Raw genomic sequence first — 18,114 nt, forward strand, 5'->3', positions numbered from 1 at the left:
ATGAACTATCACAAGTTGCGATGATTAATCCATAAATGCCTCCTAACTCTACCTATCTGTGATAGTTGCGAGCTGCCTCGGGTGTACTCACTGCTCGGCCTGAATTCAGCACCACAGTCATATAAGTGAGGGTGGTGGGGGTCTGGAACTTACTGCCTGAAAGGGTCACAGAGGCAGAAACCCTCATCGCATTTAAAAAGTACTTGGATGTGCACTTGAAGTGCCATAACCTACAGGGCTACGGACCCAGAGCTGGAAAGTGTGATTAGGCTGGATAGCTCTTGGTTGGCCGGCGCGGACACGATGGACCGAATGGCCTGCTTCCGTGCTGTAAATTTCAGATTCTATGACAAAAAAAAATGCAGCGCTATAAATATTACGAGTCTGTTCCAGTTGGGGATCATGGCCAATTGGCACCTTACACCAAACCTCTTTAGGCACATTGCCAAGAGACACAGCCTCTCCTCCTGGCTACACACTCCAACCAACAGCTTGGGTTTACGGCCCTTGACCAAATCCAAAACTGGTCAAAGAATGAGTTTTGAACCAGAGCTTTGGGTTCAGAAGTTTACTTTGCTGGTGATGAAAATCTGGTGGAACCTTTAATAATCAATAATTAATTAATTAATAATAAATACATCCACATCAAAGGAAGTAGTAAAACATAGTGTGAAGCATTTTGGCCTTCTATTTATTGTTGAGAACCTTCTGAAAGCCTCCTCAGAAATCAGACTGTCCAGTCCCAAACTGCTGGTTGGCAATTTAATAGCACTTCAGCTTGAAGTTGGGAGGAAGGCTGCAATTCAGTTTTTGTTAGGATGTAAATTGTGAGTCCTCAATCAGAGCTGTAGATGGCTGCCCTGCTAATGCAGTGGGTCGTCACTTCAGTAACGCTACAGTTGGTTTGTAATTTGCACCGAGCATATAGATTCCATGAACAAGTATTGCTGAAGTGGCAGGGAGTGGGATGCTGGTTGTGAGGAGTTCCCAGTCTCGGCCCTTTGGTTTCGAGAAATGCCCGAAGGAGACCTTGCATTTTACTGGACAGAGACGTGGGGTGAGTCACTTGGGGCCCATCTCCTGCCCTCAGCAACACAGCAACATTAGCGGAGGCCTGGGTGGAAAGGCTTTAACTGCTCTGCTTGGATTGGTGTGAGAGGTTAGCCACTCAAAGGGAACAGGAAGAAAAATATTCTGTTTTAAAAAAAAACGGTGTTGCAAAAATGTACTTCAATGTTTCTGGACTTCAGATAAATGACAGGAACTGGGCTGGATCCAGAACCCAGTGTACTGTCAGTTCCAAAACATTCATTTATCTCTGCTGAAATGCCTGCAATGCCTTTGGGTGTTTCATTCCCTCCCCCATCACATTCACGTCAAACCGTCATTCCTGTAAGTCGTAAGTCTTTGGTGTAAGGAAAGCTATGCATGATTCATTTTTGTATTTTCTCCTTTCCCTTTTCTTAGTCGTTGCTTGTGCCTGGAAAAAGCCCAACTAAGCACGGACGTCGAGGCAGTGCTATAGGCATAGGAACAATAGAAGAGGTTTATGTTTTACACTCACCTTCCTATCTCGGTGCAATCCTGCTTCTCCTGTGCGATGCTCACTGCTTGGCCATTGATGCATGAGTCGTATTATACAGGAGCAAGTTGCTTTTGAATGTTTAGAAATGCACCATCTGTCATTTATATTTAGAGCATTTCTTCCCATTGCCTCAACGCTGACCTTGCAGCCTGCGCTCAAACACCAAGAAACACACTTGGTGATGAACAAAAGATTTAAATACAGGCTACGAACTCAGCTGTCTGGCTCTTTGAATAGATGGAGTCTAAATATGAATTGAGCTAATAGTCGTGAATGCATTGGTTTTAATTAATTTGCTCTGTGCATGACCCAATCTCAATACCAATCAAGTTTAACAAGTTCTGGTCTTGTGAATTGATTATTAAGAGATGTCCAGACTGCATTGTTCAAATAGTGACTTATTTAGTAACAACAGTGCTAAACTACTGTCCACGAGATTGGGGACCAGCCAACAGTAAGGGGGAGCACCCTGGGCCCACACTGGATCTCAGGCCACTGCGGATATCAGGAGGTTGGGCAGATCGGGGCACAGGCCTGTAAAGGAGCAGGGATATGTTCCAGATCCGATCCAATTTCCCATATGCACTGCACCCAGGGAGATCCTATGAGAATGGCCCTAGACCCAGGAAAATCTACCCTGGTATCATGTCTTTTCTTGTTCCGCCTTTCTTCTGCATTGCCCCTCCCCCACGTGCTGTGCACGATTCTGCTCCTAACAGAACCAGCAGGTAACCACCCTGCAGCTCCCTGCCAGTGCCATTCTATAATAAGACAGTCGATAAGCATTTACGAGCGAGGCAGGGTGACTGTCCTCTAATAAATTGACCTTCCCTGCCCCTAGGAACGTGCTGTGACTTGAGTCACCACCTCCGGCCGGTGACCAGTCAGTGCTGAAAAGTCGCCACATGGGCAGATGCAGGGGTCAATCTGTAGCCCAGCGCACTGGCACATTGGGGCATCGACAGACCACATTATTGTGCAGTAGTTTAGCGATATGGTTGTAGCTAATATACCATCACTGTGTTGCTGCACCCACAATCTCAAATCAGACAAACTGGGTGAATAGTACCGGAATATGTCTGATTAAATCATCTTCACATTTCATTTGTTGATTACTGCATGCCCTGATTTTTTTGATATGATTTAGCTGCCACATTAATGTTTGTGTTTAATTGTAATAATGACAGCACTAAACTGTGAAATTATTGATTAATATCTACTAATTCATTACTATTAATAGTTTGTTTGTTAATTTTAAGTGTATGAATTATCGATTAATAACATATACTAACATTGAAGTACTTGGTTCATGTTGTATGCAAATATATCCTGGTAGGTAATGTTCACTTATATATAATTTACCCCTTTCATTTCCTTACAGTTTAATTGTTGTAATGATATTAACAAACCAAGTTCTATAGTGTAGGACCCAACTAATGGCTACAAACATTAGTAAATTTGGACGTAATGAGTAGATGATTCTAAACTTCAGTTGGAAAAACTTGTGGATTTTAGGAGGAAGTGAGGTGGAGGGTAAGGAATTTCACCAAATTGAGGTCCTAAAGAAGATTGTTCGAGTGGAAAATGGTATAAACGAGTCATGATTTCAATAGAAAGATGCTGCAGGTGAGGAAGTGTTTGTAAACCCGTGTATTTGGCATTTAAAGGGATGAGCAAAGGTGCTTCAAAGAAGGAATGACCCTAGCTGTATTGGTAAAGTAGAAAAAACAAGAGCAGTTGGAGGTAAGGAAGGATTGTCCATCAGACATCAGACAGTGCTATTTCTGGGATCCTGTCCTGAAGTATAAACGGGTCCCATAACAACCTGCCAATAGATGGGAGTAATATTGAAGCCTTGTCACATTTCGGGTTAAGGAGAAAAGCAATGGCATAAACATGCAAAGTGAGATCAGAGGAAATGGTAAAAGCCAAGGGTGTCAATGGATGAAGAACGAAGATTAAAATGTGTGGTTGTCACTGAAATCTTCAAAGAATTGAAAGAAATTGCATTTTTGTTTCCTCCTTAAAGAATTTAGAAGAGGTCAAGCATGAATCATTGAGCCATTGCAGTGTGAGAGGAATGGAGGTTGTGTGGACTATGGGCTGGAGGTTGTGTGGACTATGGGCTGGAGGTTGTGTGGACTATGGGCTGGAGGTTGTGTGGACTATGGGCTGGAGGTTGTGTGGACTATGGGCTGGAGGTTGTGTGGACTATGGGCTGGAGATTGTGTGGACTATGGGCTGGAGGCTGTGTGGACTATGGGCTGGAGATTGTGTGGACTATGCAGTCTGGATTAAACTGTTGAATGTAGATTTGAATTATCAGAAAGAGAATGGATCAGATTGTGTGATAAATGGAGGAGCTTACAGATATAGGAAAGGGAGAGAGTGGGAGAGAGCAGAGCTGTAAGAAAGCCCGAGTTAAAGGAAAAGTAGTCTGAGATGAACAATCATGTACAGCAATTAGTGATTTGGGAGGGAACTGAATTGCCATGAGTTGTGGTGAGACTAGTTTAGGATACAGTACCTTCTTTAGAACTGCACTTGCCAGACCCTAGCAAAGGCTTTAGAAATATCCAAGGCATTGACAAATGAATCACAAAGTGTTGAAGAGCAAAATACCAGAGGCAGCCAACCACCAATAAAACATTAGGTCCGAGCTTGAACAATAATGGATGTTTCAAGTGTTAATGGAAGCTACATAACCTTACCAAGTACAAGTGTAAGGGCCGTAAGGTGGTGCAAGGATAAAGGGAGGTCATCTTCCGAAGGATAGAATGAACATGAGCAAATTTAGCCTCTGATTGAAACAAATTGAAGGACCAATCCTCAGGTGTCTGTTAGCTCGATCTTTAAAACCATTGGTTCTAATACCATTTATTTACAATTCTTTACACATGTCAGGTGACAAATGGGGAGACAGATCCCTACCACAAAAATGAGTGTAAAGTTCTTTTCTTTATAGGTTATTTTAATGTTGTATTTCTGATTATAGAGTAGAATTAAGTAATTGGTGCAATTGTTAAATGCATTTACTAACTAATAGTATCAGAGATGGTGTTACATTGATATGTGTAAAATGTGCTGATGTTCTGGTTTTCACACTTCTCGATGAACTTAAACACACAAGGCCTCGACACTGGCACACAGCAAAGGTCCAAAGGACATTTCCATTGGAGCATCACAGCTAGTGGTCATTCTTCCCCAGTCTTAATTTCAACGCCGCATGACCAGTGTTACTCATCACATGACTGCAGAATGGCTCTGAAGAGTATTCGAGATTTACTCAATTCAAAAGAGCATATGCAAAGTGAGACTCCACAGTTGTGCAAAAATGAAGCCTAAAGGAGCTCTTGATCTTTGCTCAGAAGCCAAGACTTACTCGGTTTTCCACTAGATCGTTTGAATACATACGCCCTAAATGCTTAGAATAAAACGACTGAATAACCATGAAATTATTATAATAAGCAAATTCTGGCATGTTGCTTCAAGTCATGAAATACATAACAGTCGGAATAAATTCCAGACATGAGTCAGGTCCATATTTTCTTAAATTTGAGTTTGCCAATGTTGGGCTGTAGGCTTGGTTAGAAACGTGGGTTACTCGCTGCGGCCATTACAACTGCTGCAGAGGTTACCTCGAATCAATTAAATAACTTTACATTTTTACCCCAATATATTCTTTGATCCATTTTCATGGATAACATTCAAGGACTCTGGTGCAATTCAAATAAATAGTATCTAGAATGGTAGCAGTTTAATTGGGAGAGAGAAGCTGATATGTGAACGAAAGCTTGCACATTGCTCACACCGAGTGCTACCTGGGCATGCTAACATAGAAACATAGAAAATAGGTGCAGGAATGGGCCATAACGTTTCACCTTTATCAGCATTGAGCTCCACAACTTCAGGATGGACTTGGGGGGGTCTATGGGCAACTCAGCCAGGTGGTGCAAGAGCGACATTGGTGGGGGCCTGGGACTGGGTCCCGAACCTTCCCTTCAACCACAACATGTGGGGAAAGGTTGGAACTAAAAAGGTAAAATAAGGACAAGTATAACCAGTTGAGAGAATAGTAAAAGGAATAATGAAGATTTCCAGCAAGATCCCAAAGGATTGAAAGTTAAGTCACTGAAGGCAATTTAAATAGATTGTTTTCCCATTCACTTTAACCTAGCGTTAGAAACCTCAAGATAATAAGTCTAGAAATTATTGTTCCAGTACGAACAATAAACACTTCAAGAGGTTAAAGGCGCCACTAAAATAGCAGGGAAAGGAACATCAGATAAATGCCTTAATTGTCCATTCACTCACATGGACCTCTGTAATCCCTGATCGATGGCCGTGTCGCCCCTTTATTGGCCTGTGTGTGCCGGCTGATGTCTCTATGGGGATTAGACACCAGTGCTGGTAGTATATAATCAAGCAATGCTCCTGAGCAACCTTTGTGCACAGGAAATTGGCACAAGTAAATGTGACTTTTATAAAGTATTGACTTTGAAAGATGATTGCATGTAAACCAACAATTGTGTAAAATGACCATATAAAACTCAGCCAGTTATGTGGATCTTCTGGTGGGTGTATGACACTAAGTATATTTTCACAGTCGTTGATTATTCCTGGGAAAAGTCCAACGAGGAAGAAATCCGGACCTTTCAGCTCCCGGCGGAGCAGTGCCATCGGAATAGAGAACATTCAGGAGGTGGCGGAGAGAAGGTACCAGTCGGGCTCTGCTACAATAAGTGTAATCCTATTGTACACTTTCTGGGAATACTATTGCATCATTACTTCGATGAACCTACTTCCAGAAGTGTAGCTTAACGCCCTTGATGACCACTACAGACTCAAGGGGACCTGATGCAATAATCTCACTCTAAAAACACAAGAAATAGGAGCAGGATTCGGCCATTCAGCCCCTCGAGCCTGCTCCGCCATTCAATAAAATCACGGCTGATCTGATCTTGGCCCCAACTCCACTTTCCTGCCCGCTCCCCATAACCCTTGACTCCTCTATAGTTCAAGAATCTGTCTGTCTACACCTTCAATATATATTCAATGACCCAGCCTCCACAGCTCTCTGGGGCAGATAATTCCAAATATTCACGACCCTCTGAGAGAAGAAACTCCGAGTGTAGACAGGTTATAATCCACAGCGGGGGCTCAGAGCCAAGCCTGTCTGTCCTCATGCAATATTGATGTGTGTACCTCCCTTCAATTGTCACGGGACAGTGATCCGGAGTGGGAACCTTGGCTGATTTCGTTCTCCCCTGCCCTACCTTAGGGTCACTCACTGAGGCCAATTGTCACACCCCTGCCACCTCGCCCGAGTTAAAATCAGCAAAGCAAGGAAGCCTGGAATGATCTTCGTCAAATGATCTACTTGTGTTACATCTGGGGGAACATGTCACAGCTTTTAGTGAGTGGATCACCACGATTTCCAGGTTGTTTCTATAAGATTGCGACCACAAGAGGCAAACGGCAGAGTATCCAGGAAACGAGAAGTTCAGGTAGTGAGTAGCACATGCAGCGAGTTGGCCTTACCGCAAGTGAAGGGTCCACAGCCAGCTAGGGAATGGAAGACCAGCAGGAAGAGCATTGCAAGGAAGGTAGTGCAGGGGTCCCCTGCGGTCATCCCCCTGCAAAACAGATACACCGTTTTGAGTACTGTTCAGGGGGATGACTCATCAGGGGAGGGCAGCAGCAGCCAAGTTCATGGCACCGTGGCTGGCTCTGCTGCACAGGAGGGCAGGAAAAAGAGTGGGAGAGCAATAGTGATAGGGGATTCGATTGTAAGGGGAATAGATAGGCGTTTCTGCGGCCGCAACCGAGACTCCAGGATGGTATGTTGCCTCCCTGGTGCAAGGGTCAAGGATGTCTTGGAGCGGATGCAGGACATTCTGAAAAGGGAGAGTGAACAGCCAGTTGTCGTGGTGCACATTGGTACCAACGATATAGGTAAAAAAAAAAAAAGGGATGAGGTCCTACGAGACGAATTTAAGGAGCTAGGAGCTAAATTAAAAAGTAGGACCTCAAAAGTAGTGATCTCAGGATTGCTACCAGTGCCATGTGCAAGTCAGAGTAGGAATTGCAGGATAGCTCAGATGAATACGTGGCTTGAGCAGTGGTGCAGCAGGTAGGGATTAAAATTCCTGGGGCATTGGAACCGGTTCTGGGTGAGGTGGAACCAGTACAAACTGGACGGTCGGCACCTGGGCAGGACCGGAACCAATGTCCTAGGGGGAGTGTTTGCTAGTGCTGTTGGGGAGGAGTTAAACTAATAAGGCAAAAAACAAAAAGGGCCACTGAATATAAAGGGGCTGCAGGAGGGGTCAAAACTAAAAATCATGGTTTAAAAACTAGTATTAAAACACTGTACCTAAATGCACGCAGCATTCGAAATAAAGTAAATGAGTTGACGGCACAAATCATTACAAATGGGTATGATTTGGTGGCCATTATAGAAACGTGGTTGCAGGGTGGCCAAGACTGGGAATTAAACATACAGGGGTGTCTGACGATTCGGAAAGATAGATAAGAAGGGAAAGGAGGTGGGGTAGCTCTGTTAATAAAGGATGATATCAGGGCAGTTGTGAGAGACGATATTGGCTCTAATGAACAAAATGTTGAATCATTGTGGGTGGAGATTAGAGATAGTAAGGGGAAAAAGTCACTGGTGGGTGTAGTTTATAGGCCCCCAAATAATAACTTCACGGTGGGGCGGGCAATAATCAAGTGAATAATGGAGGCTTGTGAAAAAGGAACGGCAGTAATCATGGGGGATTTTAACCTACATATCGATTGGTCAAATCAAATCGCACGGGGTAGCCTGGAGGAGGAATTCATAGAATGCATACAGGATTGTTTCTTAGAACAGTATGTTACAGAACCTACAAGGGAGCAAGCTATCTTAGATCTGGTCCTGTGTAATGAGGAATAATAAACGATCTCCTAGTAAAGATCCTCTCGGAATGAGTGATCACAGAATTTGTAATACAGATTGAGGGTGAGGAAGTAGTGTCTCAAACGAGCGCACTATGCTTAAACAAAGGGGACTACAGTGGGATGAGGGCAGAGTTGGCTAAAGTAGACTGGAAACACAGACTAAACAGTGGCACAATTGAGGAACAGTGGAGGACTTTTAAGGAGCTCTTTCATAGTGCTCAACAAAAATATATTCCAGTGAAAAAGGAGGGCGGTAAGAGAAGGGATAACCAGCCGTGGATAACCAAGGAAATAAAGGAGAGTATCAAATTAAAAACCAATGCATATAAGGTGGCCAAGGTTAGTGGGAAACTAGAAGATTGGGAAAATTTTAAACGACAGCAAAGAATGACTAAGAAAGCAATAAAGAAAGGATAGATTACGAAGGTAAACTTGCGCAAAACATAAAAACGGACAGTAAAAGCTTTTACAGATATATAAAACGGAAAAGAGTGACTAAAGTAAATGTTGGTCCCTTAGAAGATGAGAAGGGGATTTAATAATGGGAAATGTGGAAATGGCTGAAACCTTAAACAATGATTTTGCTTCGGTCTTCACAGTGGAAGACACAAAAACCATGCCAAAAATTGCTGGACACAGGAATGTGGGAAGGGAGGACCTTGAGACAATCACTATCACTAGGGGGGGTAGTGCTGGACAGGCTAATGGGACTCAAGGTAGACAAGTCTTCTGGTCCTGATGAAATGCATCCCAGGGTATTAAAAGAGATGGCGAAAGTTATAGCAGATGCATTCGTTATAATCTACCAAAATTCTCTGGACTCTGGAGAGGTACCAGCGGATTGAAAAGCAGCTAATGTAACGCCTCTGTTTAAAAAAGGGGGCAGACAAAAGGCAGGTAACCATAGGCCAGTTAGTTTAACATCTGTAGTGGGGAAAATGCTTGAAACTATCATTAAGGAAGAAATAGCGGGACATCTATACAGGAATAGTGCTATCAAGCAGACGCAGCATGGATTCATGAAGGGGAAATCATGTTTAACTAATTTACTAGAATTCTTTGAGGATATAATGAGCATGGTGGATAGAGGTGTACCGATGGATGTGGTGTATTTAGATTGTCAAAAGGCATTCGATAAAGTGCCACACAAAAGGTTACTGCAAAAGATAAAGGTACGCGGAGTCAGAGGAAATGTATTAGCATGGATCGAGAATTGGTTGGCGAACAGAAAGCAGAGAGTCGGGATAAATGGGTCCTTTTCAGGTTGAAAATTGGTGGTTAGTGGTGTGTCACAGGGATCGGTGCTGGGACCACAACTGTTCACAATATACATCGATGACCTGGAAGAGGGGACAGAGTGTAGTGTAACAAAATTTTCAAATGACACAAAGATTAGTGGGAAAGCGGGTTGTGTAGAGGACACAGAAAGGCTGCAAAGAGATTTAGATAGGTTAAGCGAATGGGCTAAGGTTTGGCAGATGGAATACAATGTCGGAAAGTGTGAGGTCATCCACCTTGGGGGAAAAAAACAGTAAAATGGAATATTATTTGAATGGGGAGAAATTACAACATGCTGCGGTGCAGAGGGACCTGGGGGTCCTTGTGCATGAATCCCAAAAAGTTAGTTTGCACGTGCAGCAGGTAATCAGGAAGGCGAATGGAATGTTGGCCTTCATTGCGAGAGGGATGGAGTACAAAAGCAGGGAGGTCCTGCTGCAACTGTACAGGATATTGGTGAGGCCGCACCTGGAGTACTGCGTGCAGTTTTGGTCACCTTACTTAAGGAAGGATATACTAGCTTTGGAGGGGGTACAGAGACGACTCACTAGGCTGATTCCGGAGATGAGGGGGTTACCTTATGATGACAGATTGAGTAGACTGAGTCTTTACTCATTGGAGTTCAGAAGGATGAGGGGTGATCTTATAGAAACATTTAAAATAATGAAAGGGATAGACAAGATAGAGGCAGAGAGGTTGTTTCCACTGGTCGGGGAGACTAGAACTAGGGGGCACAGCCTCAAAATACGGGGGAGCCAATTTAAAACCGAGTTGAGAAGGAATTTCTTCTCCCAGAGGGTTGTGAATCTGTGGAATTCTCTGCCCAAGGAAGCAGTTGAGGCTAGCTCATTGAATGTATTCAAGTCACAGGTAGATAGATTTTTAACCAATAAGGGAATTAAGGGTTACGGGGAGCGGGCGGGTAAGTGGAACTGAGTCCATGGCCAGATCAGCCATGATCTTGTTGAATGGTGGAGCAGGCTCGAGGGGCTAGATGGCCTACTCCTGTTCCTAATTCTTATGTTCTTATGTTCTTATGACCCTGAATAAAGCACTAACGCGAATCTCAGTGCTGCTCAAATCTCTCTTACTCATATAATGGCCCCAAACTACCAACAAACACTAGACATACAAGTTTACATGAAAAAGGGTAACACTTTTTGTAGTTGCCCTAATACTCCTTTCTGTTTTATTCATTTAATTTTACTAACCAACACAATCTTGTCTACAGAGTCGACCGTTTTTTTTCTAAGTGCAACACTGTTTGCCCACTTTATTTCTGCCCTTCTCTGAAAACCAGGCAGGTTCTGCAAACGCCAGGCACCAGAGGGCTGTGGAGCCTATCGTTGAGTGTATTCAAGACTGAAATGGATAGATTTTTGGATAATAAGTGAATCAAGGGTAGTGAGGATAGTGCAGGAAAGTTCAGTTGAGGTAGAAGATCAGCCATGATCTCATTGAATGACAGAACAGGCTCAAGGGGCCAAATGGCCGACTCCTGCTCCTAAATCTTATGTTCTTGTGACATACTGCGGAGGCAGCGGAATTGAAAATGACCCTCGAGTGGTTGAGACCAGACTCCATTCCACAAGCCACTGACAGGGCCATTCTCCGTCTGTTGGCCCGGGCACCAGCTGATTGGTGGCCTGAGGTAGAGAATGCGAATGGGCGGTTATTGGCAGGGATGCCTTCGATGGTTGAATCGATCACATAGTTCGCATGCCAGACATGAGAGTCCCTAAGCAAGCGCTCTACTCGGAACTCCTTCACGGCAAAAGAGCCAAAGGTGGGCAGCGGAAGCATTACAAGGATACCTTCAAAGCCTCCCTGATAAAGTGCAACATCCCCACTGACACCTGGGAGACCTTGGCCAAAGACCGCCCTAAATGGAGGAAGCACATCCGGGAGGGCACTGAGCACCTCGAGTCTCGTCACCGAGAGCATGCAGAAACCAAGTGTAGGCCAGAAGGCAGGAGGCACCTGTGGAGTTAGGGTTAGGTATCCCAGTAATATAAAACCAGGGAGGACTGGGGAATTTTTTCATATGATTCTTTTGAATTAAAGGGAACTTTTTGAATGTTTTTAGCAGAACTTTACTGATTTGATGAGGAAGCCAAACCAGATATTTCCATCATCACAGACTTGGGCACGTGATGAAAAGGATGTGTTTCAACACAATTTGCATGACTATTTATAACAAATGAAAGAAACTTTGTCAGACACTTTTCCAGGAAGTTAGTGCCCTTTAATGAGGGTGCTTGATCAAGAGATGAAGTTTGTGCTGACAGAAATACAATGCGAAGGTCGGGTAGAGAAATGGATTACATTTTCAAGGCTGCTGACTTCACACAAGAACAACAGATCACCTATTGTGGTGACTGAGCTAACAATTGCACTCCAGTGTACAATGCTGTTACTATACATCATCTGAATTTTAAAATTCCCTCTTCCGCTATCAGTTCGGTCATGTGCAAAACAGCAGGCTGGCTGTGAAATTTGCATTTTACTCATGAATACTGATGGCCGAAGATATTTGAATCCTTCCTATTTAAGAAATAAACTTGGATTTAAATGATAGTGACTTGACGTCCTAGACCTTTAAGGGGGTGATCTCCTCCAGTTATAGAGATAGTTACATGATATGGCGAAGGTCACTCACAAGCTGTGTCTAGAAAACATCAAATGAGCAAAAGGCAAATTTTGAACTATTATGAGAAAGTTCCTGATGTGCGCAGTGTGCTCTTGAAACGGAAGTCTGAGCAGGTTCGTTGAGGCAAGAACTCTGGAGCCATTTAGGAAAGAGCTGCATGCTGTGTGGGGGACAGTAGATTCTATCCAGATGGAATAAAAAGATAAGAGTTAGGAGCAGGAGTTGGCCAGACGGCCTCTCGCGCCTCTCCACCATTCAATATCATGGCAGATCTTCAACTTCAACACTTTCCCGCCCGAGCCCCATGTCCCTCGATTCTCCGAGAGTCCAAAGATCTGTCGATCTCGGTCTTGAATATACTCAATGACTGAGCCTCCACAGCCCTCCGGGGCAGAGAATTCCAAAGATTCACCACCCTCGGAGTGAAGAAATTCCTCCTCATCTCAGTCCTAAATGTCCGCTCCCTTATCCTGAGACTGTGACCCCTGGTTCTAGACTCCCCAGCCCCGGGGGAAACACCCTCCCTGCATCTACCCTGTCAATCCCCCTCAGAATCCTGTGTTTCAGTTAGACCACCTCTCATTTGTTTAAACTCCAGCATATATAGGCTGAATCCTCTCATCCCAGGAATCAATCGAGTTAACATTTGTTGCACCGCTTCTAAGGCAATATATCGTTCCTTAGATAAGGAGACCAAAACTGTGCACCATGCTCCCAGGGCTGAATGGCTTTGTATGTTCTGATGTTAGTAGCACTGTGCGTATTTGACATTTTATCTGTCTCGCCACCATTACATTACAGATGAACACAATCATTTTGAATGCACATTTTAATGTCACTGCCTTTGTGAAGTACATTGAAAGCGATACAAAATACTGGGAAACCTAAATAGGTCTTTATCAGCAAGATGATGAAATTGAACTCTACAAAGAATTCAATCCCAATTAAACCCGATGCAGTGGGACCGAGAATTCCTTCCCGACATCATCCTTCACATTACTCCATTTAATATTCCAGAATGGGCTAAGCCTCGATTATGGTGATTAAATCAATTAGGATTATAACAAACATTATATTTTAGTCCATAAAAGATAGGAGGCATTAAAATGGATATAAAACCACAAGTACAGAGGTTTCATTTATTACACTTGAAAACAGACCATTTCTTGGACTAAAAATAATTTTACAGTTTAGTAAATAACATTACCAGAATCTTCTCAAATAACCCATTTCCTGTTGGCTTTTTAAATTTAATTTCTCTTTCTAATGCGCTGATCTTTCTTCACCAAATCATTTACTTCCCAGATTTATTTAACTTGCTTATCCAATTGTTCTTCCCTCTCTCCTAAAGGCAGTGACTGCTGCTGCGATACAGAACCACAGGCCTTAATCCACCCCCCCGCCCCCCCACCCCTGCTCTGGCCAACCCTGCCTGCAGCCCCCCTCAATCCACAGGCCCAACCCCCCACCCCCCTCAATCCACAGGCCCAACCCCCCACGCCCCTCAATCCACAGGCCCAACCCCCCACCCCCCTCAATCCACAGGCCCAACCCCCCACCCCCCTCAATCCACAGGCCCAACCCCCCACCCCCCTCAATCCACAGGCCCAACCCCCCACCCCCCTCAATCCACAGGCCTAGCTTCACTGCACTCCCTCAATAGCAAGAACGTCCTTCCTCAGATTAGGAGACCAAAACTAAACACAATATTCATAAATTCATGCTGACTTGGACCGAACCTGTAACTGCTTTCCAAATGTGCTACTATTTTGTCTTTAATAATTGATTCCAACATTTTCCCCACTACTGATGCCTAACCGGTCTATAATTACCCGTTTTCTCTCTCCTTTTTAAAAATGTGGTGTTACATGAGCTACCCTCCAGTCCATAGGAACTGATCCAGGGTTGATAGACTGTTGGAAAATGATCACCAATGCATCCACTATTTCTATGACCACTTCCTTAAGTACTCTGGCCAAGTTATATGCCTCTTCCTTGGATTTAACACTATCCTTAATTTCCCTTGTTAGCCACAGTTGGGCCACCTTTATTTTTACTCCAGACTGGGATGTACAATTGTTGAAGTTCATCCATGTGATCTTTAAATGTTTGCCTTTGCCTATCCACCGTCAACCCTTTAAGTATCACTCGCCAGTCTATTCTAGCCATTTCACGTCTCATACCATCGAAGTTACCTTTCCCCAAGTTCAGGATCCTAGTCTCTGAATTAACTGTGTCATTCTCCATCTTAATAAAGAATTCTACCATATTATGGTCACTCTTCCCCAAGGGGCCTCGCACAACAAGATTGTTAATTAGTCCTTTCTCATTACACATCACCCAGTCTAGAATGGCCAGCCCTCTAGTTGGTTCCTCGACATATTGGTCTAGAAAACCATCCCTGTGCTCTCCAGGAAATCTTCCTCCACCGCATTGCTACCAGTTTGGTTAGCCCAATCAATATGTAGATTAAAGTCGCCCATGATAACTGCTGTACCTTTATTACACACATCCTTAATTTCTTGTTTGATGCTGTCCCCATCCTCATTACTACTCTTTGGTGGTCTATACACAACTCCCACTGGCATTTGCTGCCCTTTGGTATTCCGTAGCCCCACCCATACAGATTCCACATCATCGAAGCCAATGTCCTTCCTTACTATTGCATTAATTTCCTCTTTAACCAGCAACGCCATCCCACCTCCTTTTCCTTTCTGTCTATCCTTCCTAAATGTTGAATACCCCTGGATGTTGAGTTCCCTGGAGCCATGTCTCTGTGATGCCAATTACATCATAACTGTTAACTGCTATCTGCGTAGTTAATTTGTCCACCTTATTCCGAATACTCCTTGCATTGAGGCACAGAGCCTTCAGGCTTGTCTTTTTAACACACTTTGCCTTTTTGGAATTTTGCTGTAATGCGACCCTTTTTGATTTTTGCCTTGGGTTTCTCTGCCCTCCACTTTTACTTTTCTTCTTTCTATCTTTTGCTTCTGCCCTCATTCTACTACCCTCTGACTCCCTGCATTGGTTCCCATCACCCTGCCATATTAGTTTAACTCCTCCCCAACAGCACTAGCAAACACTCCCCCTAGGACATTGGTTCTGGTCCTGCCCAGGTGCAGACCGTCCGGTTTGTACTGGTCCCACCTCCCCCAGAACCGGTTCCAATGTCCCAGGAATTTGAATCCCTCCCTTCTGCACCACTCCTCAAGCCACATATTCATCTGAGCTATCCTGCGATTCCTACTCTGACTAGTACGTGGCACTGGTAGCAATCCTGAGATTACTCACACTTTCACACACTCACAACACACACTCCCAGACTCTGTCTCACACTCACGCGCACACTTTCACACACACACTTTTACACTCACTTTTCGCTTTCACATTCACACTCTCACACTCGCATGTTCACACTCACACGTTCACACACTTTCACACTCTCTCACACTTACACTTTCCCACTCACGTTGACATTTTCACACGCACAGGTTCACACTCTCACTCACGCTGCCACACTCACACTTTCACACGCTCACTTTCACACTCACACTTTCATAACCTCTCTTTCACACTCACACTTTCACAATCTCCCTTTCACACTCTCTTACGTTCTCACATTTGCTTTCACACTCATACTTTCACACACTCAGACTTTCATGCCCGCACTTTCATGCCCGCACTTTCGCTTTCACACTCACACTTTCACACTCACACTTTCATACACTTACTTTCACACGCTTACTTTCACTCTCACACTCACTTTTGCTTTAACACTTTCACACTCACGCTTGCTTTCACGCGCTCGCTTTCACGCGCTCGCATTTTCATTTTAACACTTTCGCGTTAACACTTTGACTTTCACACTCAGACTCTCACACTTTCACACATTCACTTTCCCACTCGCATTCACACTCACTTTCACACTCTCGGACTTTTGCACTCTCGCACTTTCACGCTCTCCCTTTCACTTTCACACTCACACTTTCATACACTTACTTTCACTCTCACACTCACTTTCTCTAACACTTTCACACTCACAGTCACGCGTTCACACTCACGCGTTCACACTCACGCTTTCACACTTTGACTTTCACACTCAGATTCTTACACTCAGACTTTCACACGTTTACTTTCACACTCACGTTCACACTTTCACTTTCACACTCGCACTTTCACGCCCGCACTTTCACGCTCTCGCGTTCACTTTCACATTCACACTTTCACGCTCTCCCGTTCACTTTCACACTCACACTTTCATACTCACTTTCACTCTCACACTCACTTTCGCTTTAACACTTTCACACTCACACTCGCGCTTTCACACTTTCGCGTTAACACTTTGACTTTCACACTCAGACTCTCACACTCACACTTTCACACATTCACTTTCCCACTCACTTTCACACTCTCGCACTTTCACACTCTCGCACATTCACACACTCGCACTTTCGCTTTAACACTCAGACTCTCTCACTCACACTTTCGCACACTCACTATCCCACTCACATTCACACTCTCACTCTCACTCTCTCACTTTCACGCTCTCACTTTCTCACACACTTGCTCACTCTCACTCACTTGCACGCTCTCACTTGCACTCTTACACTCTTTCACACTCTCTTTCACACTCTCACTCTCACACCTTCACACACTCTCTTTCACGCTCTGTCACACTCTCTCTTTCACACTCTTTCACACTTCACTCTCACACCTTCACACACTCTCTTTCACGCTCTTACTTTCTCTTTCACACTCTCTCTTTCACACTAACTCTTTCACACACTCTCTTTCACACTAACTCTTTCACACACTCTCTTTCACACACTCTCTTTCACACACTCTCTTTCACACTCACTCTTTCACACTCACTCTCACACTTTCTCACACTCTGACTTTCACACTCACAGACTTTCACACTCGGACGTTCATGCTTTCGCCTTCACACTCACTTCCATGCTCACTTTCACACTCTCTCTCTCTCTCTCACTTTCACACTCACAGATTCTCACACTCAGACGTTCACGCTTTCACTTCCACACTCACTCCCACACTCACTTCCGTGCTCTCACTTTCGCGCTCTCACACTCACGCTCTCACGCACTTACTTTCACTCTCACACTCTCACTTTCACACACTCGCTTTCGCTTTAACACTTTCACACTCGGACTCTCTCTCACTCACGCTCTCATTTTCACATGCTCACTTTCATACGCTCACTTTCAGGCTCACACTTTCACGCTCTCACTTTCATGCACACTCGCTCACTTTCACACTCACACTTTCTCTCACACTCACTCACTTTCACGCTCTCACTTTCACGCTCTCACTTTCACGCTCTCACTTTCACGCTCTCACTTTCACGCTCTCACTTTCACGCTCTCACTTTCATGCTCTCACTTTCACGCTCTCGCACTCACACTTTCACACTTTCGCTCTCTCACTCTCACTTTCACTTTCACTTTCACTTTAACACTTTCACACTCAGACTCTCTCTCACTCACGTTCTAGCTTTCACACGCTCGCTTTCACGCTCACTTTCACACGCTCACACACCATCACACTCACACTGTCACGCTCGCAATTTCGCGTTAACACTTTGACTTTCACACTCAGACTCTCACCTCGGACTTTCACACACTCACTTTCCCACTGA

At 44.2% G+C, this 18,114-nt stretch overlaps 1 protein-coding gene across 7 annotated transcripts in view; it reads left to right on the forward strand.

The window, feature by feature from the left end:
• rap1gapa (RAP1 GTPase activating protein a) overlaps positions 1–18,114 on the forward strand; it is a 662,183-nt gene that overhangs the window by 612,872 nt on the left and 31,197 nt on the right. For 6 of the 7 annotated variants that reach the window (XM_070860652.1, XM_070860653.1, XM_070860655.1 and 3 more), the window contains 2 exons: positions 1,468–1,545; positions 6,192–6,301. In XM_070860652.1, coding sequence (XP_070716753.1) covers positions 1,468–1,545; positions 6,192–6,301 — 188 coding nt within the window. The remainder of the gene's footprint in view (positions 1–1,467; positions 1,546–6,191; positions 6,302–18,114) is intronic. The other variant, XM_070860651.1, reaches the window with a different exon arrangement.

This window comes from Pristiophorus japonicus, chromosome 18 (genome assembly GCF_044704955.1).
Source record: "Pristiophorus japonicus isolate sPriJap1 chromosome 18, sPriJap1.hap1, whole genome shotgun sequence".
In the NCBI taxonomy this organism is placed as follows: Eukaryota; Metazoa; Chordata; class Chondrichthyes; family Pristiophoridae; genus Pristiophorus; species Pristiophorus japonicus.